General features: G+C 57.6%; 1 protein-coding gene and 1 long non-coding RNA gene across 5 annotated transcripts in view; one reads left to right on the forward strand and one right to left on the reverse strand.

Moving 5' to 3' along the window:
- The window catches only part of SEPTIN9 (septin 9), a 165401-nt gene that overhangs the window by 48226 nt on the left and 90529 nt on the right, over window positions 1–26646 (forward strand). The window contains exon 1 of one of the 3 annotated variants that reach the window (XM_027080815.1): window positions 12107–12541. The exons of the other annotated variants lie outside the window; for them this stretch is intronic. Within the exon in view, the coding sequence (XP_026936616.1) occupies window positions 12487–12541 (55 nt within the window). The 5' untranslated portion in view covers window positions 12107–12486. Of the gene's footprint in view, window positions 1–12106; window positions 12542–26646 lie in introns of those variants that run through there. 3 annotated transcript variants of the gene reach the window in all.
- On the reverse strand, window positions 8806–12049 carry LOC113606491 (uncharacterized). Of its 2 annotated transcripts, none has more exons than XR_003427576.1 (3): window positions 11540–12049; window positions 10130–10330; window positions 8806–9992 (listed from the first exon to the last, which is right to left on the reverse strand). It is a non-coding gene; the product is annotated as an uncharacterized LOC113606491 (long non-coding RNA). The 2 variants fall into 2 exon arrangements; XR_003427577.1 differs by having other exon boundaries at window positions 10130–10343.

A 26646-nucleotide genomic window follows, 5' to 3' on the forward strand; every position in this document is an offset into this window, starting at 1 on the left:
CATCAGTCAATTATCATCGCATTCTTTCTCCCCGAGCACTGAGGCAGCCTCAGAAACCTCCCTCGCATCATGATGGTGGGCCATTGATTGGGTTGGCCTGCTGGTTGAACCCTATTTGCTGTTGCTGTTCTGCCTAGCAAAGGGCTTCCTAGACTTCTCACCCTCCCAAGAAGAAAGAATAAGCTGTAGTGATCTGAGAGTTTCAGCTAGTGGTGTGCACATCTCTTGCCAACTCTGTGCTCAGGGAGGTCATGTTGGTAGCCTGAACTCAGCCATGGTGGGAGTATTGACATCACGGCAATTGGCAAATGTTATAAATCACTCTTTCCCTCGTCCACCGGAGCAGGTTGTTAAACGTTTATGAGCACGCCACTGTTTCAGCCTGGTCTTTCAACCTTTCTTAACAAAAATCTTGCTGAAAGTTGAGTACTGATTTCTGTTTTTATGAGGGTTCCTACTGAGCCCTCCTTGGAAGATCTTGCTTTGTCTTGGGGTCACCATTCTGAACGTCAGTCCCTGCTGAGAACTAAAGGTGTAGTGACAAACGGGGGAGATTTGGGAGACCTGTAGGATTAACAACGGTCGTTGCTGTGTTGTGTTCTGGACGACTGACGCTTCGGTGGCAGATGGGATGAGAGGGCGGCGCTAGGAAAGTGACATGGTTCTGCAGAAAGGGGACATATGTTCTGAGATTTTAGGTCACCAATTGGACAATGCTGGACTTTTTCCTGGATAAATGTTCTAGATTATTCACAATCAAGTGGTCAAACCTCTCAGCTGCTGGGTTGCACACCCTGCTGACCCAGAAGACCACATGCACCATATGTAAGCTGCGTCAGTTTCCTTTTCTCCAGTGATGGGGGATGGGCCCACGGCCTGCCCAGATGTGCAGACATTTGGTGATTCACTGGCCTAGAATGTCTTCGTTCACCTCCTTGGAAGTGATGCCCGGGTACCAGAGTCTCCACTTGGACCTGTGAGCAGGTCTATTCTCCATTTGTGTGGCGGCTTCAGCTAACCAGGCAGATTCCCTGCCCTGCCCTTTGGGCCGTGCAGCTCCAGATGTGTGCTCACTTGGGCAGAGCCAGGTCCGTGGCCACGTGGATGGAAGGAGCCACGGAGACCCAGACTCCATGGTCCCTGTTGACCAGACGAGGCCCCATCTGGAATGTCCCCACCCTGTTCCCGAAGGGGAGAAGTTTCTCTCTGCTGAAGAACAGCTGTGCTGAGAAGGTGGCCCATCTGGCTGGCAGGACCGCTGGGGCGTGGGAGGGGCGATGCTCGTGGCTTCCTTCCTCCTTGGGCTGGGGGCTCCCCGTCTTGCTTCCTGCCCTGCAGTGTCACTCCCTGGTGCTGATTCTCTGCTCCGGGAAGCCCACCTCCTGATCCCCGCTGCCTGGCTTCCCCCTCCAGCGAATGGTCTGGGTCAGAGGCTGACCTGGCCACTGGGAAAACCCACAGTAGGGCCTAGAAGGGAGTCCCCCCCACCCAGGGGTTCCAGGGAAGCTCCCTAGAAATGCCAGGGAGGCACCTGCAGAAGGACTGAGAATAAGCCAGGTCGAGGAGGGCGGGAGGGGCCTGCCAGGCTGAGGGAACAGAGTCGGACAGTCGCAGAGCTATGACGCCCGGTGCGTCCAGGAACCGGGAGCAACTGGGCATGAGCAGAGGCAGGGGTGGCCGCCGGAGGTGGAGGCCTGGTTGTCAGCCCTGCCGGGCTCCCACTGTATCTGGAGGGTCGCCGGTCACATTTGCATTTTAGAAAGGCTTCAGCTTGGGGGGAACCAAGACCCCGGGCAGGGAGGCCAGCTTGGAGTCTCCCTCCCCAGAGCCTAGGGCTGAGTGGGTGAGAGAACCTGTGTGTTTAGGTTAAGAAAAGCCAGGACACAAACCCCCAGACCTGCTTCTCAGAGGTGGGAAGGGTGGTAACTGGCGCTCAGCAGCCTCGGCATTCTTGCTCCTGATCACTGTGGCCGGTTCCCACGTGAGTTAACCTCTCAGCTCCCTGCCTGCAGCAGTCTGCCGGAAGACGGTCTGTCCGCAGAGGGGAAGGGGCATGGCTGCCAGGGTCCCCAGGCACCAGGGAGGCACAGAGGGACCTACCCCTGGCTTCGGGGGCCCGAGGTATAGACAGTCCCCGGGAAGCTGTGTGAACCCCGGGCCACTGGCCTCCGGCTTGACAGCCTTTGTCCTCTGTGTCTCCCCTCACACGGCCCGGCCAGAACTGACAAACCCCTGGCAAGGGCCCTGCCGGGCCGAGTCATCTAGGCGAGTGACTCATGCTGGAGGGGGAGAGGGGAAGAGCGGAGGCGGGTGAGTTAATAGGAAACCCATTACGTCCCGGAGGTCACTTCACATGAGGGACAAACGGTCCATTGAGGTTGGTTGGCTGCTGGCTGGCTCTAGCAGCACTTGGGGTAGGAGAGTTTATTATCCAGAAGAGCAATACCAGATTGTCGGGAGGGGCCCCGCCAGCACGCCCCGCTCTTCCTCCCTCCCTCCCACGCAGAGCTGTCTGTTCCCAAGGCTGCCGGCCAGGACCCGGAGCCTGCATCTCAGGTACCCTCTCCCGTGGGGGTCACGGCGGGCCAACGGGCATGTCCAGGGGCACAAAACATCCTCTCGAATTCACGGTGGACTGGGAATGGGCTGGAAAAAAATCCGGCCCCCAGGGAAACTGCACACACATTTTGGCCATGAAGAGGGTGGACACCCCTAATTCCAGGCCCCCAGAAAGATCTCGCAGTAAAACTATAGTCCATGCCCCTACATCTCCTTTTCACTTTTGTATTCTGGAGAAAAGTAAAGTAGATATCTCTTCCATGGGCAAAAGCTGTGGTCAGGCAGACTTTAATTCATTCCTTCCCTCCCCCAACCCCATCTCTTTTAAATACCCCAAACTGGCTAAAGATAGAGTGAGCAGCATTGATAGGTACTGAGCTCCCCGTCACTGGAGGTTTGCAAGGGTAGGTCGATGAGCATTTAGGGGGCAGGCATTGGAGGGGATTCCAGCAGGGTCTGTGGTTGCAAGATAAGCCTTGAAGACACTTCTGAAGTGTGCAGAAGAGGCGGGGAGGGAACCTGTTTCCCTGCCCTTTCCATGCTGACCGGCCACCGCTCCTGGCAATGGGCTGGGGCATTGTCAGAGCATGTGGCCGCAGTCCAAGGGGCCAGGCCGGCTGGCAGCTCCCTGGGGACAACGTAGCCTTGGTCACTGCGGTGCTTTAAGCGTGGCCACAGAGGCACTGTTGTCCCCTCTTCTCTGCTTAGATCCCGCTCGGATCCCGTTGTTCCCGCTGATGTGGAACTAGGGCAGGCTGGTGACTCAGCCTCGTCCCCACACTGCAGCAGTGGCAAGCGGCCTTCAGCTTTCGAGCCCTCGGAGCAGGGTGCCTGCTTGAGAAAAGTGGCGAAGAGACCAGGACAGTGATGGCCCCTGGGGACCTGGGAATGTCCTGTCCCCCGGGAAGGTGCCCTGGCCAAGTCTCCTGGCAGCCTTGGGGGTGACGAGTCCACAGCCTGGCACAGTCACTCGCTGCTTTGAGGCTGGGTCGGTACCAGGCCGGCCACTCCCCTGGGGCCCCTCGTGTGACTTTGCAGAGCCATCGGGAGGGCCCGAGGGAATTTCCCATCAGCTGGGGTGTGTGGGAGGCTGAGCGTCCGCCACCCCATCTCTGTACCTCCAGCCTCTACTGGTTGCTAGGAAGTTGGGGACTTCAGTCCATTCCAAAGCCCTGTCTAGGGGGCTTGGAGTGGGAACGGAGGGTTGTGGGACTGTGTAAAGAGGGAATAATCAGGAATAAAACATGAGTCATCAAAAGAAGAGACTTCCTCCTCCCCCATCGTATCTGGGTGATCACTCACCAAACCAGAGTCCCAGACAGCAGCCAAATTTGCCAATCAAAAGCCCATTGGCCGCAGGAATAAACAACTGAGTCTCCAAAGCCACAGCCGGAGTTCAGCTGGTGAGTGGTCATCTTGCAGGGTCCTAATTTCTGCCCTGTCCTTCTGCCTTCTGTGTTAGGGGCCGCTTCCCCCTGCCCTGGCTCCCAGGGTCCCGTAGGGTTTAATATCATCGCAGTAAAGTTTGCAGCGAATCTGAAAGATGGGAGGGGTGGGCAGTGCTGCCCCCCTGGTCATGCTGTCCTAGGACGCAGGGAAACTGCAGCTGATTCAGGCCTGAGCGTCTGTCAACTGGAGTCCAGGGCTCCGGCTCGCTGGGGGTGGGGAAGCCTGTTGGCTTGGGGCCCGAAGGCCAGGAGCTTCCTTTGGTGGCTCAAAAGCATGATTTAGAAGAGAAAGATTTTGTTTAAAAAGTCCCCTGCCTCCGAGATAAGGGCCAGGCCGCTGTGGTCAGAGTTTGCTGTAAATGTTCCGAGCAGAGCAGGCTGGAGCGAGAACTGGGAAGTTTGGGGAACAGATTGATCACGTGCTAAGAGCACGGCATTCCCCTTTGAAGTGGAACCTTCTGGCTGCATTTAAGCAGCCAGGCAGATGGCGTAAGGGTGTTTTGTAGCCTACGCACCGGTTAAATGTCAGCCGTACCCAGACGGGCTTCAAGGGAAGATTCAAAATCAGGCTGCCTGAGAGACTCAGTGGTCTGAAGCATGGTCGCTGCTGATTTCACAGGGTGATAAAGGGACACGGGTCCTGGAGGCCTGGTCCAGTACAGGCAACGCCCCTGCCTGTCACCCTGAATGCTGGGGCTGGGGCTGGGCTGGTCTGTGTGAGGCTGGCAGGAGCGCAGGGAGTCCAGGGGAGTCCCAAAGGGCCCTCTGCCCCTTTGGGCCAGTTCCCTGTCAGGAGTCCCCGTGACCCTGCCATCCCGCAAAGGGAACTGAATGAACTCTGTCATTCCACAGGCTCTAACAGGGCCTCAGGGGAGTCTCAGGGAGTCTCCATTGCAGGCCTGGAGGCAAGGAAGCAACTGGCTCAAGGGGTCTCCTGGGGGGCCTTGGGGTGGTCGCTCTGATATTTAAACGGAAAAGACAGGCAGGGAGCCATCAAGGGCAAGACCTGGGGGAGGCCGTCCAGGCAGAGAGGACAGCTATGCAGGAGGAGGCCGGGGGCGCCGAGTGAATAGGTGAGGCTGCAGCGGCGGGTAGAGGCCAGGCACCTGGGACCTCGGCGACCTCGGTAAGGAATCTGCACTCGACCCTTAAGCTGTGGGAGGTGACGTAGTCTGATCCCACTTTTAAAGCCTCGCCGTGATTTCTAGGGCGAAGGGAAGTGAGAGCAGAACAAGCAGGTCAGTTGGGAGGATTTGCAGGAATGCAGGGGAGAGGGGACCACGGCAGGGCACGAGCCAGTTGTTAAGCACAGTCATTATTAAAATTTTAATTATATATTAAGTGTATACAATAGAAAATACGTGATTTCCATTTCATACAATGTATGTTTTATGAAAAACATATGCTCGAAAATAAATTATTTAAAATTAAATTCTGTGGAATTATCGTACAATCCAGCAATTCCATCTCTGAGTATACCCCCAAAAGAATTAAGTGCAGAGACTCAGAGACATGTTTGTACACCCATGCTCGTAGCAGCATTATCCGCAATAGCCAGAAGGTGGAAGCATCCCAAGTGTCCATCGATGGATGAATGGATAAACAAAATATGGTATATGCGTACCATGGACTACTATTCAGCCTATAAAAAGAAGGAGTTTCTGACACATGCCAAAACATGTGTACCTAGGATAACAAAAGTTGAAGACATTACACTAAATGGAATACGCCAGACACAAGGACAAATATTACGATTCCACCTTACATGAGGTACCTTGTGTAGTCAAATTTGTAGAGACAGCAAGTAGCATGGTGGTTGCCAGGGCCTGGGGCGAGGAGGGGGAAATGGGGAGTTACTGTTTAATGAGAGTAGAGTTTCCGTTTGGGATGATGAAGACAGTTTTGGAAATGGACGGGGGTGATGGTTGCACAACAGCGTGAATGCACTTAGGGCCACTGAACTGTACACTTAAAGGTGTTTGAAATGGTAGTTTTTTTTTTTTTTTTTTTTTGCGGTACGCTGGCCTCTCACTGTTGTGGCCTCTCCCGCTGCGGAGCACAGGCTCCGGATGCGCAGGCTCAGCAGCCATGGCTCACGGGCCCAGCCGCTCCGCGGCATGTGGGATCCTCCTGGACCGGGGCACGAACTCGCATCCCCTGCATCGGCAGGCGGACTCTCAACCACTGCGCCACCAGGGAAGCCCCACATTTTATATTATATATATTTTACCACAATAAAAATGCATCGCTCTATTAGAAAAAGTTATAAAATTAAATCGTAGATGTATATGGTATGAATTAAATTACTTACAAGTAATTATATTAAGAACAAAGATAATACACAGAGCTCACCCCTTCCGAAGTATCTTACTGCATTTAACCATCATCTTTGTTCTTTTTTTCTTTTTGAGTTAATTTATTATTTATTTATTTATTGGAGTAAAATTGCTTTACAATGTTCTGTTAGGTTCTGCTGTACAATGAAGTGAATCAGCTATATGTATACCTATATCCCCTCCCTCTTGGACCTCCTTCCCCCCACACACACAGCCCACCCATCTAGGTCGTCACAGAGCACCGAGCTGAGCTCCCAGTGCTGTATAGCAGGTTCCCACTAGCTATCTGTTTTATACATGGTAGTGTATTTATGTCAAACCTAATCTCCCAATTCGTCCCACCCTCCCCTTCCCCCTCTGTGTCCACGTGTCTGTTCTCTACATCTGTGTCTCTATTTCTGCCCTACAAAGAGGTTCATCTGTACCATTTTTCTAGATTCCACATATATGCATTAATATATATTTATTTTTCTCTTGCTGGCTTACTTCACTCTGTATGACAGACTCTAGGTCCATCCACATCTCTACAAATGGCCCAATTTTGTTCCTTTTTATGGCTGAGTAATATTCCATTGTATATACGTATCACATCTTAACTCCAGATGGATTAAAGACCTAAATTTAAGACCGGACACTGTAAAACCCTTACAGGAAAACATAGGAAAAACACTCTTTGTCATAAACCACAGCAAGATCTTTTTTCACCCACCTCCTAGAGTAATGAAAATAAAACCAAAAATAAACAAATGGGACCTAATTAAACTTAAAAGCTTTTGCACAGCAAAGGAAACCATAAACAAGACGAAGACAACCCTCATAATAGGAGAAAATATTTGCAAATGAAGCAACGGACAAAGGATTAATTTCCAGAACACAAACAGCTCATGGAACTCAATATCAAAAAAACAAACAACCCAATTAAAAAACGGGCAGAAGACCTAAATAGACATTTCACCAAAGAAGACATACAGAGGGCCAAGAGGCACTTGAAAAGATGTTCAACATTACTATTAGAGAAATGCAAATCAAAACTACAATGAGGTATCGCCTCACACTGGTCAGAATGGCCATCATCAAAAAATCTACAAACAATAAATGCTGGAGAGGGTGTGAAGACAAGGGAACCCTTTTGCACCATCGGTGGGAATGCTGATACAGCCACCATGGAGAACAGTATGGAGGTTCCTTAAAAAACTAGAAATAGAACTACCATATGACCCAGCAATCCCACCACTGGGCATATACCCTGAGAAAACCATAATTCAAAAGGACACATGTACCCCAGTGTTCACTGCAGCACTATTTACAATAGCCAGAACATGGGAGCAACCTAAGTGTCCATCGACAGATGAACGGGTCATCTTTGTTCTCGAGTTCTTCATCTCTGCTGTATCTCTATGGTAGAAACACTGTATAACGGCAGCTACTGCAATCTCTTCCCAGCCCCAGTTTCTTTTTAATTAATTTTTATTGGAGTATAGTTGATTTACATTGTGTTCGTCTCAGGTGTACAGCAAAGTGGTTTGGTTATACATATACACATATCCACTCTTTTTTAGATTCTTTTCCCGTACAGGTCATTACAGAGTATTGAGTAGAGTTCCCTGTGCTATACAGTGGGTCCTTAATAGTTACCTATTTTATATATAGTAGTATGTATATGTCAATCCCAATCTCCCAATTTATCCCTCCCCACCCTTCCCCCAGTAACCATAAGTTTGTTTTCTACATCTGTAATTCTATTTCTGTTTTGTAAATAAGTTCATTTGTACCATTTTTTAGATTCCACATATAAACGATATCCAGCCCCAGTTTCAACGGTGTCTCATTGGTAGCCCCAAACTGGCCAAGATGGGAATACTTAACACCACAGAAATAGGCCAATGCTACACATCAGGAAGAGTTGTTTTGCCGGTTGTTAAACCTTAGGCAGCATACCTCTGGCAGAGGGGGTGGGCTGGAGAGGGGGAACTTGAGGAGGGACGTAGACTGATCCACGGATATTTGAGGCAGACACTTCCTGATGGCTTGGACGTGGCGGGGAGGGAAAGGGAGAACTCGAGGGTGACGCCTTGATATTTGGCTTGAGCGGCTAGGTAGATGCTGGTGCCGTTTACCGAGATGGTGGGCTGAAGGGGCTTGAGGGCTGTGGAAGGCTCAGCAGCTGATGGACCCGAGGCTCTGGGGCTCAGGGAGGCCCTGAGGGGCGCTAGGTGCACGTAGAGCTGAGACCATATGGCCCCTGCCTCAGAGGAGCCAGATGGTCCACTGCATGGGGTGTCCGGTCCAAAGGCCTGGTTTTGCTGGGCAAAGAGCCACCATCCTCCCTCTGCTCCCCATGCCACCCCCCTGGAGCGTGGGGTCAGGGGTACTGATGGGTGAGCCAAATGGCTGTTTCCGCCCATCTACTTCCTCCTCCCGTTCTCCCCATGCTTTGCAAGGGTCACTCCACCTGGGCTGGACCTGTGGGGTTTCCCTTCAGGCCTGCTCCTTCCATCTCCAGAAAGGCTTCATATTTATACCTTTCTCACCCAGCCCTGGCCTCCAGCTTTTCTGATGAAAACTTGCTGAGTGCCCCCGAGCCCCCTCGGGACTGCCACCTGCTGGCCAGCGTTCACTGCCGACTGCAGGATTTGGGGCTTTGAGACATCTTTGGGAGAGGCAGCTTTGGCCTGAAGGGATGATTCAGATGGGAGTTTAAGGTCTGTAGGAGTGTCCTGGGGCTGCCGTAACAAAGAACCACAAACTGGGAGGGGCTTAACAGGACAAAAAATTATTCTCCCTCAGTTGGAGACCAGGAGCCTGAACTCAAGGTGTCAGCAGGGCAAGCTGTCTCCGGAGGCTCTGGGGAAGCGTCCTGCTGCTTCCAGCTTCTGGGGTCCCAAGTGTTACTTGATTTGCGGCTGCGTCACTCCCATCCCTGCCTCTGATTTCACGAGGCCCTTTTCTCTGCGCCTCTGTGTCTTCTCCTTTTTGGTCTCTATAAGGACACTGGTCATTGGATTCAGGGCTCACTCTAATCCAGGGTGATCTTGTCTCAAGACCCTTAGCTTCATTCGTCTGCAAAGATCCTTACACCAAGTCAGGTCTCATTCTGAGGTTCGGAATGGACATAGCTTTTGGGGGGCCCACCATGCACCCCACTACATGTCTTATGGTGGACCTGTGAGGTAGGTGGCCCCTCTGATGTTCCCCTGATCACACCTTCCCCTTGGGCCAGGCCTACAAACGGTCTTGCCTTCCCCCGTGGCCTTGGGAGAGCGCACCATCACAGAATTTGGACGCATTGCAGTTCTTTTGCTCTCGCCAAATTTAAGCTCATTTTCTTCCCTTTTCTGCTGCTGCTGATCTTATCTGCCCAGCGCCCCTACCAGGATTGTCTGTCCAGACCCCGGCCCTGACTGCTCATGCCCTGGGACAGGGGGTCAGGGCACCCTCCCCATCCTACAGGGATCAGGCCTTATTAAAGTCCTGGAGCCCCACTTTGGACACAGTCATCAGAGTGATCAAAGGATGGGGGATGATTAAAGGGCCGGGGACAGATGATTTAAGCTGAGGAAGAGAAGGCCAAGGAGCAACTGGATTGTCTTCGAGTTTGGAGGAGGTAATTATTACTCGAAGGGTGGTGCCCAGCTGTTTCCCATCTCCTCTGAGGACAGAAAAAAAGAAGAAATAAATGATGTACAATTAGAGCAGTTGGTTAGATACAAGGGTGAACTTCCTGGCTGGGAGTGTGGCCAAGTGCCGGGGTCGGTTTCCTCAGGGAACAGGGGGGAATCTCCTTACCTGGAGGTGTCTAGGCCTGGCAACGGCAGCCTCAGTGGTTAAGTGAAGGGGGGCCAGAGGCAGGCAGGGGGATGGACTGGACGGGGTCTGGAGCACAGTCCGGCCAACGTTCTGGCCTCGGAGGTCCGCTCCCTCCTGCCATTGTCCTTTGGGTTCCCACAGGGGAGCATTTTGGTGAGGCATGCACCCTGGCTGGGCTCCCTGAGGAGATAAGCTTCAGTATGTTTAGCTCCACTGTGAATGGAAGTGAATAATGCACAATAAGCCAACCTATTCGAATCTGGTAGAACTCCAGGCCAGCGCCCTGGAAGAACAATCGCATGGGTGTGTCTACGCGCACCAGGTGCTTTTTATAAAAACACTGGAGAGAAATGCTGTGGCCCAGGCTGGATGCTGTCCTGTCTCTGAGACCCAGCATCTTCCCAGGGGGTTATGGCATTAGGCTGTTTCTTAGAGGCAGTGGACCACCAAACCCCCAAATACTGGGTGGGCAGGTGGCCAGAAGATTGGACTATCGGGTGGGCCCAGGTGCTGGTTTTCAGACAAGAAATGCCCCGGGCTGGTGTGGAAGCCACCAGAGGTGCTATTAATGACAGTGGCGACTCCATTTCTGAAACCCCAGCTCCCAGGCAGAGGGTGTGTGCACATCTGAAATGTCTGTGGTTTTGCAGTTCCTTGTCCACAAACTCACTTGGTTGAAAATAGTTCAAAATATCCAAAGCATGGGGGAGGGAGAGACTGCTTTTCTTAAAAAGGAAGGACTCGATTTCATCAACTTAAGAAATCTCCTCATGCCCAGCGCATTGCACTCTCCGCAAGAGGCCCTGATTAACCGGGATGGCGGTCAGGCCTCAGCATCCCCTGCGCATTTGGGATCTTTCAGAACTGGGGGCGTGGGGGCTGGGAGGGGAGTGGCAGTGACCAGTCTGAGACCCAGGACGAGCTCTCGGGCACTCGCATGCCACCCGGAGGGCACCGTATTGCCGAATTGCCCACCAGCTCAGAGAGCGTCTTTCCCTGCTGTTCTCACACAGGCCCCCGACTTGGGGCAGAGGCCCTGGGTCTAAGAAAATGGGAGGATAGGCAGGAGTGCGTAACTGGCTGGGGGGATTGGAAGAGACCCCCTCCCCCCATTGTTGGTGCCAGACCTGGAGGGCCCTTCCTGGCTGCTCTTCAAGTTCCAGCCCATCCTTTTGTCCCCAGCCCTTGGGACCTGACTGCCTTGTAGGTAATAGGGCTTAATCAATGTTTGTCGAATGTACGGAGAAGGGTAGAAATTAACTGGCCGGGAGGGCAAGGCCAGGCCTGAGGTGTGGGCCAGATGGGGCCGAGCCTCACCGGCAGGCCCCTTCCTCCCCGTCCCCTCCCCCAACGCCTCCCTTCAGATACTTTGAAATATCTGCGCCTTACCAGGGAGAACACGGGGTCTACGCTCTGCCTTCAGGAAGCCCCTTGTTGTGCAGCGTTGGAGTGGCACGTGTCCCTGGCGGTTCTGACAAGGGTGTTCCGTCCCTGCCCCGCGTCCCCGGTGGGCCAGCGCCTTTTCTGACACCGCCCCCGAGGGTGCAGCAGCGACCTCGGGGGCGGTGGGCTGGGGGTAGGGAGCAGCTGGAGAGGTGCCCCAAGAGGGTAGGATTTGGCGCCCCCCTCCCCGCCCCGGGTCACGTGACTGGCGCTCGCCCCTCGGCTCTTGGCCAACAGGCTGGGCTCCTGCCGGCCGCCAGTCCGAGCGCTTAACCCTTGGAGGCGCTGCGCGCGGGAAGGCGGCGGCGAACTTTGTTTGGCTGCGTAAATAAAACCTCCCGCAGAAGGAACCCTGCGCCCCAGGGAAGGGGAGGAATCTCTTCCCCCCTCGGCGCCGCCCCCGCGCCGCCGCCCGACCTCCACATCCGCCCACATCTGGCCTCAGCGGGGCGTCGAGGGGGGAGGGCGCCGGGGCCGCGTCCGTCGCCGTCCCCTGGGCGCGGGCCAGGCGGGTAGAAGGGGGGCTCTCGGGTCGGGCGCCCGGGACTCGGCCTGTCCCCGCGGCGGCCGCTCGGGTCCCAGCCCCCCAGGCCCAACCTTGATAGGCGGGCGGAGCAGCCAGTGCGAGAAGTGGAGGCCGGGCCGCGGGTGCGGGAACCTGATCCGCCCGGGAGGCGGGGGCGGGGCGGGGCGGCGGCGCGGGGAGCAGGGAGCGCCGGCGCCCGCCCGCCTCCCCCATTCATTCAGCCGAGCCCGGGGGCCGAGGGGCTCCGGCGGCCAGCTCTACACGGCGGGAGCGCGGGCGCGGCCCCCCAGCCAGCGCGCAGGGCCCGTGCCGGCCGGGGCGCTTCATTGCCGCCGCCCTCCGCGCGTCGCGCCGCCCGCGAGCCACCATGTCCGACCCCGCGGTCAACGCGCAGCTGGACGGGATCATTTCGGACTTCGAAGGTGGGTGCCGGCCGGCCACCGCGCCGCGGGCGTGCTCGGGGGCCCCTCGGGGCGGACCTCAGGCGAGACGGGGGCGCGGACGGGGAGGGAGGACCCCGATGGGGTGCCCTCCCGCCGCGCCCCCCGCCCCGCGCCCGCGTCGCCTCCGTGGAGCACCCCGTTAGGGGGACACGGGGACCGCGCGCCCTCGCTGGCCCCTGCGCTCGCCCTGCGCGCTGCCGCTGGGTTTCCTTCCTTTTATTGTTGTTTGTGTTTGCCGAGCGACGACAGTCTCCTCGAGGGTTCGCGGGGCTTCCTCAAACGGCCCTGGCGCGCGGTTTCCCTCTCAGCTGTCGCTCAGTCCTATCCCTCCCGCGCTCCCCGTCGGCCTCGGGGCCCTGGCCCTGCGGCGGGTTGGGGGAGTTCGCTACCCGCCCCCGCGTCCCGCCCGCAGGACAGCCTCCTCCCCCACACCAGTTTCGGAGCCGGGGCTGAGCCGAATCCGGGCTGGGCAGGGACCCGAGTGGACACGGCCCAGGCCGCGGCGAGTGTAGAGGAGGGCGTCCCATCGGCCCCCATCCGGGCCTGGGGACATTCTCCTCGTCCTCCCGGAGTCCGGCTGTGGGGGGAGGAGGGGCCTGCTTGCTGGTTGGGAGCGCGTTTTGGTCCCCTCTCCCCTCCTGGGTTTACAAAGTGTTGAGAGACTTGGGGGGCTTCTCCCGCCGGGTGCGGGAGGGCATCCCGGTCCTGGGCTCGTGTGTGTGGCTTTCGTGCGTCCTCGTGACTGCCTGTGGCCCTGCGTCCTGCGTCTTGGGGAGTAAATAAAGCGGTCGGAAGGGAAGCGCACACAATAGTCTCCAGCACTTAGGGGCCGGATTTCTGAGGGGCGGGTCTGCCTCTGCTGGGATCTGGAGCCCCCGCCCCTCGGAGGGGCTCCCAGGCAGCCTTGGGCAGAGCCCTCTGGTGGACCTGGCCTTGGGAAGGCTGGGTCGAAAGGAGTTAACAGACGTCCAGGTGCCAGGCCTTGCGGGGAGGTGCCCCTCCCCCAAGGGCAGAATCAAGACTGGGATCTTCTGGGGGTCCAGAGCCCAGCCATGCACGTGGCCCACCGGAGGTCAGCCCCATCTGCGCGGGGCACTTCTCCGGGACCAGAGCTTGGCTGCGCCCCCAGCAGAGCCCCAGAGGCGGTGATTCTGGGCTGGGCCTGGACTGGCTTAGCAGGGGGTGGAGAGACAGGAGGGGGTGGGGTCAAGTGGCCGGCTTGCCCTGTGCGAGGGATGGGTCTGCTGGGGGCTGGCTCTGTGGTTGGAGCACTTTTCCGACTCTGACACTGGGCACTGAACAAGGGGAGTGTGGGTCTGCAGAGCTGTGATGGCTTGTACCCGAACATCAGGACCTCTTGGGGCGCCTGCTCATACCCAGCATGTTCCCCGAGTCTCCTTCCTTCTGTTTCGCCTTCTGCTTGCCCCCAGCAGCCCTCCCGCAGCTCCTCAGGGGCCTTTCATCTCCTGAGTGTCCGAGCGGGAGAACTGGCCCATCTGGAGACTGCTGCCGCCTTCAGGTTCCGCGCTGTGTGTGCTTTTCTCCTGTGGCCTGTGGGAGTTAGGCTGGCCTGCGGTCCCTGACCTGGAAGCGGAGCTTTCTGGGGATGAGATGGCAGCCCTGCAGCAGGATTGGCAGGAGGAGGTTTGGGGGTTGTGTGGTCTGTCACAGTTCGTGCCACGTAGGTAGTTAGTGCCCCTCCCTCCCGGCCCCGCGTGCGACTCCATCCTCACCCCGAAGTGCCCCATCTGGAGCCGCTGGTGGCCTCTGCGGCTGCTTCCCAGGCGGCTTCTCCAGGCTGTCATTTAGCTGGAGACAATGGCCTCATTGAGACTGTCCTGGTGCAGCAGTTGGCAGCCCTGTGCCTTCAGGGGGAGGTTTCTCACTCTTAGGGAGCGCGGCCTCGGACCCCCACCCCCACCCCGGTTCCCTGTGTGTGTCAGCCTCTCCGTTGTGTGCCCTGGAGAGCCGTTGTGCTCTGAAGACAGGAGAGTTAGAGCCCCCCAGTGCACCTGGGCATGCGCGCGCGCGCATGTGTGTGTGTGTGTGTGTGTGCGCGCGCGCGGGCTCCGCACGGCCAGCTTAGGGACCAGAAAGGCGGCCTCCCTAAGAGCCCCAGGAACTTGGAGTGGAGTTGGGTTTTGGGGCTGATAGCCTCAAACAGAGAGACGTGGGAAGGAGCGATCAGGAAAGGAGGCGAGTGTCTGACCCAGAGCAGCAGTGGGTGATACAGGCTGGCAGAGCCAGGGCAGAGGAAGGTCGTGTGGAGGAGACACAGTCTGACTGCAGCAGAAGGAGGAGCGCGTTCAGGCAGCGACAGAAGCGGGGGAGGCCGGAATGAGCTGGTCCATTAGGACTGGGACATAAAGAGGGGCCAGCTTGCCACAGTCGGACGGTGAGGCCACGGAGGCCCAGGTGTGCCCATCCCCCGGGAGCCCAGACCGTCCTGGGGAGGCAGCCGGAGTGATCGAGTTCGGAGCCGAAGTGCTGGTCTGTTTCTCTGGGGCCAGTGGGGGGCCTCGGCCCGGGCTGCCCACTCCGCGTCTCAGTTTCCGCGAGGTAGGGTCAAAGTCCCGATAGTTCCTGAGGCTGGCGGACTTGGCCCCGTCTCGAAGCACGTGTCGATGGCCGAAGGATGGAGGCCCCAGGGGCCACCACCAAAGCCGGGCGAGTTCTGAGCCACGGCGTTGCTGGGGATGACAGTACGTCTGAGCAGACTGGAATCCTGCAGCGGGGGTCGACGGGCTCTGATGGGGTGTTTCCTGGAGGTTTGGGGCGACGGCAGTATCCAGGCTGGAGCAGCGTGCCCTGCAGGGCAGACAGATAGCTGCCCCGGGTGGATATGCATGTGGGGGGGATGGAGCGGGCGCCCACCGTTAAATTCTGCTGATGCCCCACATCCCGGGCACATCCACCCCCTTCCTTGAGGAACGCTCTTCTCTTTTCGTCCCATTATTCCTGCCCATCTCCTTCCCCACCCTGGAGAATTGAGGGCGAGATCTTTAAGCTTCATCCCATCACCGAGGTGGCGCGGGGATTCATCCTGTCTTCTATTTTGGACACGTCTGTGGATTCAGGTCTCCCGGGGGACTGAGAGGGTGGCAGTGTCCTCCATGGATGCAAACCTCCCACACTGGTCTTTGCTCTCGCCCTAAGGAGGATCTCAGGGCTCCGTGGAGACCCTCATATTAGGGGCAAGAAAAGTATTTTGTGTTTTGCTGATGCGATTTTTTTTTAGAGAGTCTCCTTTTCCGCTTCCCCCTGTTTGAAGATGGGCCTCAGGTGGCTTCCGCGCCCGTCACTCCCTGGGTGATGGGGTGGCCCGAGTGGTGACGTAGTCCCCTATCTGGCTGCCAGGCACAGAGCAGTGGAACGGCGTGTTCTCTAGTGAACTCAGGCCAACTCTGCTATCGCAAACGCTATTACAACCCTGGTCTTTGTGTAACAAAAGCCCTTCCAAGTGCTAGCTGTTGGCCTACTTTCCCTAGCAGTGTTTGCTGTAACCAGATTTGCACACGGAGAAAGAATCCTAAAAGTCCTTGATGTTGGTTGAAACACAGTCTGGCCCAGGACCCAGGAGCTCCGGACCCAGAGCCTTGTTCTCCCGCCTAGAGGACATGTCTGCCTTTCTGAACCCTCTAATGTCTTCTCGAGGATCCTGCCAGCCAGGTCCTGGAGCCCAAGCAGGCCCTAGGCCCCAGAGCATGAGAATGGGCAGAGAGCAGGGAGAGGGGTCTCCTGGGGAGACGAGACCATGCAGATGCACCTGCTTGTCTGGGAGCCCAGACACCTCCTGGACAAGGGCTCCCTCGATGGCTGGATTCGGGGGCCCGTTTCCTCCCAGGAGGACAAGGCCTAGCTTTGTGACAGGTGCAGATCTGCCCCTAATTAATGCCAGTTGGCCTCTTGAGGGATGAGTCCTGCTTTTCAGCAAGACTCGAGATCTCTTGTGAATTCAGCCTCCCGCAGTTCTCATCTGGTGGCAGGAGACAGGATCTATGGCGGCGTGAGGTTCCTTGGTGGACCGGAGGAGCCGGCCTTGCCGGCATTCTGCTGGACTTTGGGGGACGAGTCCCGCTTTTCAGCTACGGGGGGACGGCTCTCTGATGGCTCTGACCACCACCGGCTTCGCTGGCCTGCTGCTCTCGTGTCCCGGGCCTGGGACTAGGCTCACCCACCGTCCTGATTGTGAGGCAGAGGGCGGACACACACGTGCCAGGTGGCAGAAGCGTCCCCGTCATCGGCTGGGCTGAGGGTCAGACGTGGGCCAGGGAGGTGGGTCCAGCAGGGAGGACACCCCGTGCTGTGGGGCGTCAGTCTGGGAAGGCTTCCTGGAGGACATGGATCTCTAGGAAGGTATTTTGTTGTTTTGGTTTTTTTGGTTGTGCCACGTGGCTTGTGGAATCTTAGTTCCCAACCAGGGTTCGAACCTGGGCCCTCGGCAGTGGAAGCGCGGAGTCTCAACTGCTGGACCGCCAGGGGAGTCCACGTAGGAAGGTTTGAAAGCGACAAGTGGGCAGAGTTTGCCTCCAAAGGGAGAGGGCCTTTGGGGGAAGTGATGGGTAGGGCAGCTGGGAGCCCCGCGCGGTGTAATGCTTAGGAGGGCAGGCTCGCTCTGCCATTGGACAGCTGGGTGGTGGAGGGTGTCTTGGCCCCTGAGCCTCAATTTCCCCTTCTGTTGAATGGGGTCATAAACACCACTGCCCACGGGTCGTCTTGGGGAGACAGCCGACAGCCTGAGCCTGGTGCCTGCTCGCGGGAGCAGAGCTTGAGGTGGGGGGTCAGGTATTTGCAAGAAACGGGTGGGCGTGGACGCCTAAATGCAGGAATCTGGGTGACGGAAGGGAGGGGTTCAGAGGCCACCGGCAAGGGTCTCCCTGAGTGGTGACGGGGCGGTGAGTGAGACCGTGTAGCATGGTCAGCACAGCAGATTCGGAGCCTGCCGGGGGGTCCCCCTGAGTCCAGCAGATACTTGGGCTGCCGGCCAGCGTGGGAGCCCTGGCCCCGGCCCAGTGGACATCCCATCACGCTCTTTCACTGTCAGAGCTTGGAGGCTTGGGTCAGGTGGGCTGCAGGGTTCCTTCACTGGGGAGGTCATTCCAGTCTCCTCTGCATCCCCCCACCCCAGAGCGTCCCAGATGGGTGGACCAATGGCCCATTCTACAGACAGCGACACAGGCGTACGCTGGACGATCTGACTTTGAAGACAGTGGGGTGTGGCTGCCTGCCCATGGCTCTGCTGGCTGCCAGCCTTCCTGAAAGGGAGTTGTAACTGGGAGCTGGTTGTGTTGCAGACCAGGAGCTAGGAGGATGATCCCATCTGGGGCCGGTGGGGAGAGCCAGCGCTCAGAGGCCAGAGCTTTGTGACTCGAGCTCGCCCTGGGGGCTGGTTAGGTCTGCACCCCTGCACCCGCTGAGGCTGAGGGCCGGGGGCAGGGTGCCTGGGCACGGGCTAGGGCTTCTGTGCCTGGAGGAACGAGCCCACCAGAGTGTGAGCCCCCAGGCTCAGTGGCAGCCACGGCCAGCACTGTGCCCAGCACATGGTGGGTACTTGCTCAGGCCACGTGTCTGGGCGAGGCTGTCCTGCTCGTGGAAGCAGTGGCCTGGCAGCTCATTCGTGCTGGGACGTTGCCAAGGAAGTACTAACGTGCAGGTGGCATGCTTGCCCTGCAGGGGCCGGGGACTTCGCAGCTCGGTGACTGTGGCCTTGGCATGCCCCTCAGGGGTGCTGCGGCCCTCATCCTGGCACTGGCTGAGCAGCATGGGGCCTCCCCTTCTCTTTTTCCTTGAATGTTCAGAGTTCAGGGGTGTTGTCACATTCCGAGATCAAGCCCCCTACCACGGTTCAGCTCAGCCATCACTATTACTGCACACCCCCCGCCCCCCATTTCCCAGCTGAATGTCCCTCACTCGTTGTGCTGGGGGTGGGCTGGCTGCTATCAGAAGAGTCTCCTTGGGGTACAGACAGGACCACGGGGCCAGCAGCAAGGATCCGGGGGCCAGGCTCAAGGGACCCATGATGGCCCCCAAACCCAGGAGTCCCACCTTCCTGCCAGGCCAGGCACTCCCGATGGGCATGAACAGTGGGTGCATGGTGCTGTAGACCTGGTGGTGTGTGTAAGAAGGGTGGGCTGGGGTAGGGGGTAAGGGGTGCCGGGCTGCAGGTTTACCAGAGATGAAGGCCTCAGGGGATGTCAGAAACCCAGCCAGGAGACCAGTCCCTTTGCTTTTTCTTGACAAAGCCACTGAGGAAAAATGGTCCCACAGTGGCTATCTTTCCAAAGTTCTCTCGGTTTTTTCCAAATTTGGAGGGTGAGTTGTTATGAGACCAAACAGGCTGGAACTCTCTGGCACATGGTTCCAGAGGGCTGAGGACTTGTCATCTCTCTGGCCAAACAGACCCAGCGCTTGGCCCCTAGACACCCCCGGCGCCTGGGGCATTTCTGGGCTCCGGCTGTTTAATTTGGTCTGGACAGAGCCCGGAGGGCTCCGTTCAGCCTGGACCAGGAGATGGTCTAGAAGCTTCAAGTTTGTTGTCGTTTTTTAAAGTGCTGCCAATGCCCAGAAATTTAGGCGAAGGGTCAAGAGGATGGTGGCCTTGGAATATACACAGCGAGCCCCCCCACCCCCCCACCATAGGACAGAGCAGGGGCTGCAGGGGAGGCGGGGCAGCCCCTGGGAATAAGGCTCCAACCTGCCTCTGTCATCTTTGTGTTTGGTGTTCTTCTCTGTTGACGCTCTGTCTCATGTTCCTGAGTCTCTGACAGCCCCTCCCGGGATGCTGAGCGCCCGTAGTCTCCAGCCTTCTCTGCCCGCCAGGGTCTCTGGGCCAGCTGGGGAAGCCCATGTCCGCCCCAAGTTGCAAAATCCAGAGATTTTGCAAGGGGCCTGGCCTTGAACACATTAGTGTGCCCTCCCCACACACGGCTTAGAGCTTCCTGTGTCCCTGTCCCCAAGAGCGGGAGCCTTTGCCTTCAAACACTGGGAGGGCCAGGTGGCATGGGGGAGGGGAGGCAGGAGAGGTAACCCCCCCCCCCCACCTCCTGTCCATTCTACTTGTCCTCTGGCTACAGCCTCCAAGGGACCATCTGGTTGGGGGTTCGATGGGTGTTCCCTGGGTACAGATGGGGGGCAAGTGTACCTCCAGGGCCTCAGGAGGGTCTTGCGGGGGATGGGCCGGGGTAGGGAGTCGGGTTTGCCTTGCCTCCTGAGCCTTTAGAAGACCGAATTGGGAGTTCCTGCGTCTGGTTTTTCCCTCTCTCAAACAAGGAGAGATTGGAACTCTGAGCTTTTTGCAGCCAGTGACCGGTCATTTTTGATAGTTCTGTCTGGCTTTCTACCCCTCCAACCCGCAGCCTTCCCCTGCCTTACGAGGAGCGCCGGCTTATGGCTCTGCTGGCCGCTGGGGCGGCCTGGGGATCCCGGGCACCTCCTTGTGGGAGGTGCTGTGGCTGAGGGTCCCCCTGGGAATGGGGAAGGAAGCCACTGGAGCACAGACAGCCCCCTCTCTGCGGGACATTAACTGATGGAACTTTTGGGCAGGAAGGGGGCATGGTGTCCTAGGCAGAGTGGGGCAGAGTGGGCCTAGATCGGGCTGCCTCACCGTGCCCCCTCCCCCGTCTCCTGTGAGATGGAGATGTTTCTGGTTCTGCCCATCAGTGACCAGCAGTCTCTGGCTCTGCAGACTCTCCCAGGCAGGATCTCAGCCTGGACCCTGCTGGCCCCTCCCTGGGCGCAGAAAGCCGACCTTGGGCAGGGCTGTCTCTCTGGCCCTCCTTTCCACGTGGGTGGGCAGTTTCCCTGTGAGGGGTAGGCCAGGCCTCTGCCCTGAGCCCCCGGAGACTGATATTATCTACAGTGAAAGCATACCAGTTTTCCTGGCTCCATCCCAGGCCCGGAGGGGTGGCCTTCTCTGCTGTCCCCTGCCTCCTGTCCCCCATCACAGATCAGGGGAGGAGTGCTCCGTGGAGTAGCTGGGTTTGGGTTTTTCCTTTCAGTTCAAAGTGAAGTAAGTGCTGGAATCCCTCTGTCTCTGGTGGGCCAGGAGGAGGGTGGCCAGGGTGGGGGAGGCAGCTCATTCGTCGGTTTATTTAACAGCTGTTTGTGGGCGCCAGCTAAGTGCTAGCTCTGTTCTACGTTCTGGGGGTCCAGGCATGAGCCCAGGAGAGGGGTAGGTTCAGGAAGGCTTCCTGGAGGAAGGGACACCCAAGCAGAGTGCTGGGTAGGAGTTTACTAGGTAAGGTCTCCAGGCAGATGGTGCTGGCTGGCTCCCATTGCAACTTCTGTCAACTTGTAGTTTGTTTGGAAGACACTGTTATGCCCACACCTGGCACAGGTGCCCTTGGCACCGAGGTGGAAGGTGGTGGGAGGGGCCTATGCTTTCAAGCATAGGTTGGGGCATGAAGAGGCTCCAGACTCCATCTTTCCTCCTGGTCAGAGAGCTGGGAGGGACTTGGGTGGTGCGTATCCGGGTGGGAGAGGGGCCCGTGATGTATTCCTGTAGCGAGGGTGGAGTGGGTCTGGAGTGGCGAACTTTACTCCCCAGGCCTCCATCAGAAGACCTAAGAAAGGGCTGCTTTGCTTTTCTGCTAAACTACAAAAGAAACCCTGGGGCCCCTTGGGGGTGAGAATGGGAAGGCCCCGTTCATACCTTTGCAGGTGCAGTGCAGAGGAGAGGGGAGAGGTGGGGTTGTGTCCCCTCCCTCCCTGGTAGCTGTCCCCACCCCGGCTCCTGGCCCTGGAGGAGGAGTTTGAGGGCAGCTGGGGGAGGGGTGGGGACACTGGTGAGCGCAGAAATCTTGCCCCTGCCCTGGCTGCAGCTCCAGTGAGGCTGGGCTTGGCGGGGTGGGGGGCAGCGGAGGAGAGTGGCACTCAAATATTTACATCTCTCCTAATATTTAGAAGATGGAGCCAGGCTCCTGCGAACAGCTGCCCTGGAGCCAGCTGGTGGGCTCTGGCCTCCCTCCTGAATTTTTTATCTCTGACCCAAGTCCCAGCCCTTCCAGCTGTTCCCCCTTCTCTCACAGGTACTTCCTTTGACTGTGCTGGTTCTTGCTCTTCGTAACCGTCTCCTTATTGAGCACCTACTACATGCCAGGCCCCGGGCTGGGCACTTTGTATCAAGGGCTCTTGGTCCTCCTGGAGCTCAGCAAGGTGGACAGGTCATGCAGGTCATGGCTGGCCCGAGGCCACGCTGGAAGGCAGACCCCGGTGCACCTGCCCCCGGCCCTTGCCTCTGCCACCTCACAGGGCTGACCCTGCCTGGCCGGGATGGAAATCTCAGTCTACCTGGCAGTGGTGGGTGGCGACAGCTGTTTGTCCAGAGCCTGGGGTCTGGCAGGGGTTCCCTCTGCTCCCATCCCTGCCTCATTGCTTTCCAGCTCCATGACCACGTTTGTGACGTGGGAAGCCCAGGGCCCATCTTGCAGGTGTGTGTCTGGGGCTCAGCACGGTACAGGTGCAGTGCTGGTGTGTAGCAGGCGCTGTACGATTTTAGAGCCTGGCTTTTAGGGGGCGGGGTGGGGTTTGGAGGCAGTGCGGTGGGATGGTTCAGCATGCTGGCTCAGTTCGGCTTCACCCTTGCCCACGCTGTGATGTTGGGCTGGTCGTTAGGCTCTCTGTGCCTCGGTTTCCCATCTCTAAAATGGGGATGAGAGTGAAATCTCTCCGTCTCCTGGAGATGATGGGAAGTGAATGAGCTAATGTAACAAAAGCCCTTAGGGTGGTGTCGGGTATGTGGTGAGCACGCAGTAAACATTGACTATTAAAGATTCAAGGCAACAAACACTTTTTAGAGACTCATTGGACATTCCAGGCAGGGCCCAAGGCCCTAGTGGAAAGTGGAACTGTCTTCGTCTGTAGCAAAAAGACCACGGACTGGGCGGCTGACACAGCACACGTGTACTTCTCTCAGTTCTGGAGGCTGGACATCCGAGATCAAGACTCCGGCAGATTCATTTCATAGATGGCATCTTCTCACCGTGTCTGCACAGGTCGGAAGGGGAGAGAGAACTCTCAGGGGTCTCTTTTATAAGAGTGCTAATCCCATGACGAGGGCTCCACCCTCGTGACCTAATCACCCCCAAGGCCCCCACCTCCTAATATCATCACCTTGAGGGGTAGCATTCAACTTGTGAATCAGCGGAGAGCACGTTCAGTGTGTAGCAGGGGCCGACCTGGACGAGCCTGGCTCCTGCCCTCAGGCGGGTGAGAGCCTATTGGGAGGAATGTGATGGCCATTCTAGGGAGGAGGGGGAGGCTGGCTGGAGGCTGGCTGGGGCACTGGACGCTAGCGCTGGGCCTCTCTCCTGCCTGTTTCCTGGGGCAGGTGAGTTAGCCTGGAGGCCCTGGGTGGCTTTGACCTTCTCTAAGGTGCACGTACTGCGGGCCTTGGGCAGGTTTGGGGGCCTTGTGACTGACATGCCCCCTCGTCACACGGGCCTTTGCCCCAGCAGAGCCCAGTATACATCCTTTGGTCTCTGACCGACCCAGGGGCTGAATGTGGCAACCGAGGCTGGACCTTGGGTGCCTTGGGGGAAGGTGGGGCGGGCAGAGCTGCTGGCCTGGGGTGCTTAGGGTTTCCTTCTTGTAGGATTCTCAGGAGGGGGATGGAGAGAAGGCTTGTGAGCCCACGGGAGGGCAGAGGTCCTCACCCACCTGCCCCCCAGACATACCCTGGGGTGCCAGGCCCACCCATCCTTCCTGACAGAACCTCCAGGAGGCGGGGACAGTCTTTTTTATTTTTTATTATTATTATTTTTTGTGGTACGCAGGCTTCTCACTGTTGTGGCCTCTTCCGTTGCAGAGCACAGGCTCCGGACGCATAGGCTCAGCGGCCATGGCTCCCGGGCCCAGCCGCTCCGCGGCACGTGGGATCTTCCCGGACCGGGGCACGAACACGCGTCCCCTGCATCGGCAGGCGGACTCTCAACCACTGCGCCACCAGGGAAGCCCCGGTCTATTTTTTAACAAGCTCCAGGAATGATTCTCATCATCAGTTGGAGCTGAGAATGATCTGGAACCAGAACTTTAGAACCACAAAGGAATTTGGATAACGAGTGCAAGAATGTATAGAGATGTGGGCTGCGGGATGCTGCAGGAGAAAAGCCTGGAGCCGTGTCTCCACGAGCCTGCTTTCAAAATATTTATATATATCCTCAGTGAAAAGATTGGAAGGACGTTTGCCAAACTATTGATGGTGGTTATCTGGGTCATGGGTTTATATACGTTTTTCCCTTCGTTTCTCCGTGTTTTGCAGATTTCCTGCATTGCACATACATTTTCTGTATTGCTTTTAGAGTCAGGAAAAGAGCAATAGATATTAGTTTTTAAAGTTCATTGTCAAAAAGAAAAACAACTCACCCAACCCGATCTCCCAGCCCAGTATGAGAGACTCAAAGTGACTAGTCCCCTGGCCGATGGTGGCCGAGCCAGGACCCCTGGGTCCCACTGGCTCTTTCCAGCTCTGGGTTGGGGTGCTGGGTGGAGTGAAGCTTTTGCCCAAGCGTGCAGGCTGTGGGACCACCTCTGCAGGCACCGCCGGCAGCTGCATGTTCGGCTGCAGAGGAATGTGGCCAGAGCCTTGGTCCTCGACCTCGACCCAGATGGGAGGTGGGCTGGCCGGGCCCCTCCAGCTCTGCTGAGTGTTTGGAATTGCTGGGCCTGTGTCGCAGGAGCGATGAGAGAAACTTGGAGCTGGTGGCAGACCCCAAAATGGCCCTCATGGGGTCATTCGGTGTCCCAGCTGGAAGAGACCAGGATGCTGAGGCCGGAGGGGTCAGCTGCCTGGCTCGGGTGGGGCGTAGACGGTACTCGTGACAACTCTGCATCGTCTGGCAGCCCTCAGCTCTGGGCTGTCTGCAGAGCCCCCCGCGCACTGCCCCCCTGCCCCCAGACCCTCCTACACCTAGCAGTTCTGCTGAGGACAACTTGGCTGAAATTCTCCATTTTTTGTTAAGAAAAGAATTACTCCCACCTGCAGCCCTGTTTCCTGAAGGCGCTTTCTCTCTGCTGCTCCGGACCTCCCCCACCCAGGAGCTTTCAGGCTGGGGGGTTGGTTGTGTCCCTGGTGACGTAGGGGACCCGGGCAGTTTCCTGGTGTGTGTATGAGGGGCGGCTTAGCCCTCTCTGCCCCGTGGCCCCTGCAGCTGGTGGCCGGAAGGGCCTGGCTGTCCGGGGGCTTTGCAGGGTGGGAATTGGGGAGGTGGTGATTGGCAGCTTGGGCCCCGCGTGGCTGGCAGCCAGGTCAGAGGTTATGGGGCTGAGTTGGTGGTACTGGGTGGTAGGGGCGGGGGTGGGCCTCTCGGAGCACTCTGTGGCACAGCGGGTTTGGAGTTTACTGTATACAGCTCTCATCTTTTCCCTCTCCCTCAGGCCAGAAGCAGAACTGAGAGGTGGTCAGTTTGGGGCTGTGGCTCTGCGGGGTGTGGGTAGTTCACCTGTCCACCCGCAGCTGCGCAGGCCGGTGGCGGAAGGCTCCCACACTGCCTGCCCCGGAGGCCCTTCCTCTCTTGGGAAGAAAGTGTGGGTGGACCAGAGGCCACCTTACAGGGTCATACTTAAGGCTGGTCACCCTCCGAGAATGGTCGGGGCACAGTGCCCACCCTGCCCAGAAGACAGGTCTGTTCTGACTTTCGGGAGGTTTTTGCCTAAACCTGTGGGGGGCAGGTGGACACTCAGAGGCTCAAAGAACAAACGTAAAGAGAAAAGAATAAGTGGGTCGCTGCCTGGAAGCCGCGGCTGGGTGGCCCCTGGAAGGTGCAACAGAAAAACAGAACAGCTGTGTGGCCAGTTCAGAGGCGGGGGGCAGAGGTGAGTGAGGGGCTGGGAGTCCGAAGGAGCATGGGAGTGTCCTGTGGCCGCAGCAAAGACCACAGGCTGGGGGCTTAAAGCACAGTTCTGAGTCCAGAAAGTCCAAGTTCAAGGTGTGAGTGGGGCTGGTTCCTCCTGCCCAGCCTCTCCCCCCAGCTCCTGGAGGGGCTGGCGAACCGTGGTGCCCTTGACTAGTAGACACATCCCCCCCAGTCTCTGCTCCCTGTGCCTCCGTGTCTCTCTCTCTGCCTTTTTTTAAAAAATAAATTTATTTATTGACTTATTTTTGGCTGCATTGGGTCTTCGTTGCTGCGCGTGGGCTTTCTCTAGTTGCGGCGAGCGCGGGCTACTCTTGTGTGCGGGCTTCCCATTGTAGTGGCTTCTCTTGTTGCGGAGCACGGGCTCTAGGCATGCAGGCTTCGGTAGTTGTGGCACGTGGGCTCAGTAGTTGTGGCGCACGGGCTTAGTTGCTCCGCGTCATGTGAGATCTTCCCGGACCAGGGCTCAAACCCGTGTCCCTTGCATTGGCAGGCGGATTCTTAACCACTGCGCCACCAGGGAAGCCCTGTCTCTGCTCTTATGAGGACACTCACTCTCAGATTTTGGATCCATCCTAAATCCAGGGTAATCTAATCTCAAGGCTCTTAATTATATCTTTAAAGACCCTATTTCCAAATAAGGTCACGTGCACGGCTTCTGGGGGTTAGGACACGGAACAGTCTTGGGGGGCCCCATTTGCCCTCTGCATCAGCCCTCCTTGGGGGCAGCAGAGTGTCTGGGTGTGAGTCGGGAGACCAGGCTTGGACGGGCTTAACGGCGTGACTTTGACCGATGGTCTCCGCGGGCCTCGGCCTCCCCGTCTGTATCCCCCGAGCGTGAGGGTGCCCCGTCTCCGATCCTCTGCCTGGTGGTGCAGCCGGGCCTAGAGGCCTTGCCTGGCTTGCTTTCGGTTTCCAGGGTTCTCCCCGAGTTCCAGGTGGCTGTGTGGAGTCGGCCAGGATCTGGCCGTTCCTGGTGAGAGCCCGGTAAGGCCTCGAGAGGAGCCCTGGAGGTGGCCTCCCTCAGGCCCCACCAGGGCTCTTTGGAACAGCTGGGCAGCCCCTGGGAGCCCCTTCCAGAATGTCCTCAAGGTCCGGCCGTGGCCTGTGTCACACAACAAGCCCTCTTCCTCCTGTCAGGTTTCTGGACTCTTCCTTCTCTGCAAGCCCCCTCTACCCCTGTGTCCTGAGGGTAGAGACCAAGCCCTCCTGGACCCCCGAGTCGGCCTTCGTGCC

Source organism: Aethalodelphis obliquidens, unplaced genomic scaffold (genome assembly GCF_003676395.1).
Source record: "Aethalodelphis obliquidens isolate GAN/ISIS:26980383/991018 unplaced genomic scaffold, ASM367639v1 scaffold44, whole genome shotgun sequence".
Taxonomy (NCBI): domain Eukaryota; kingdom Metazoa; phylum Chordata; class Mammalia; order Artiodactyla; family Delphinidae; genus Aethalodelphis; species Aethalodelphis obliquidens.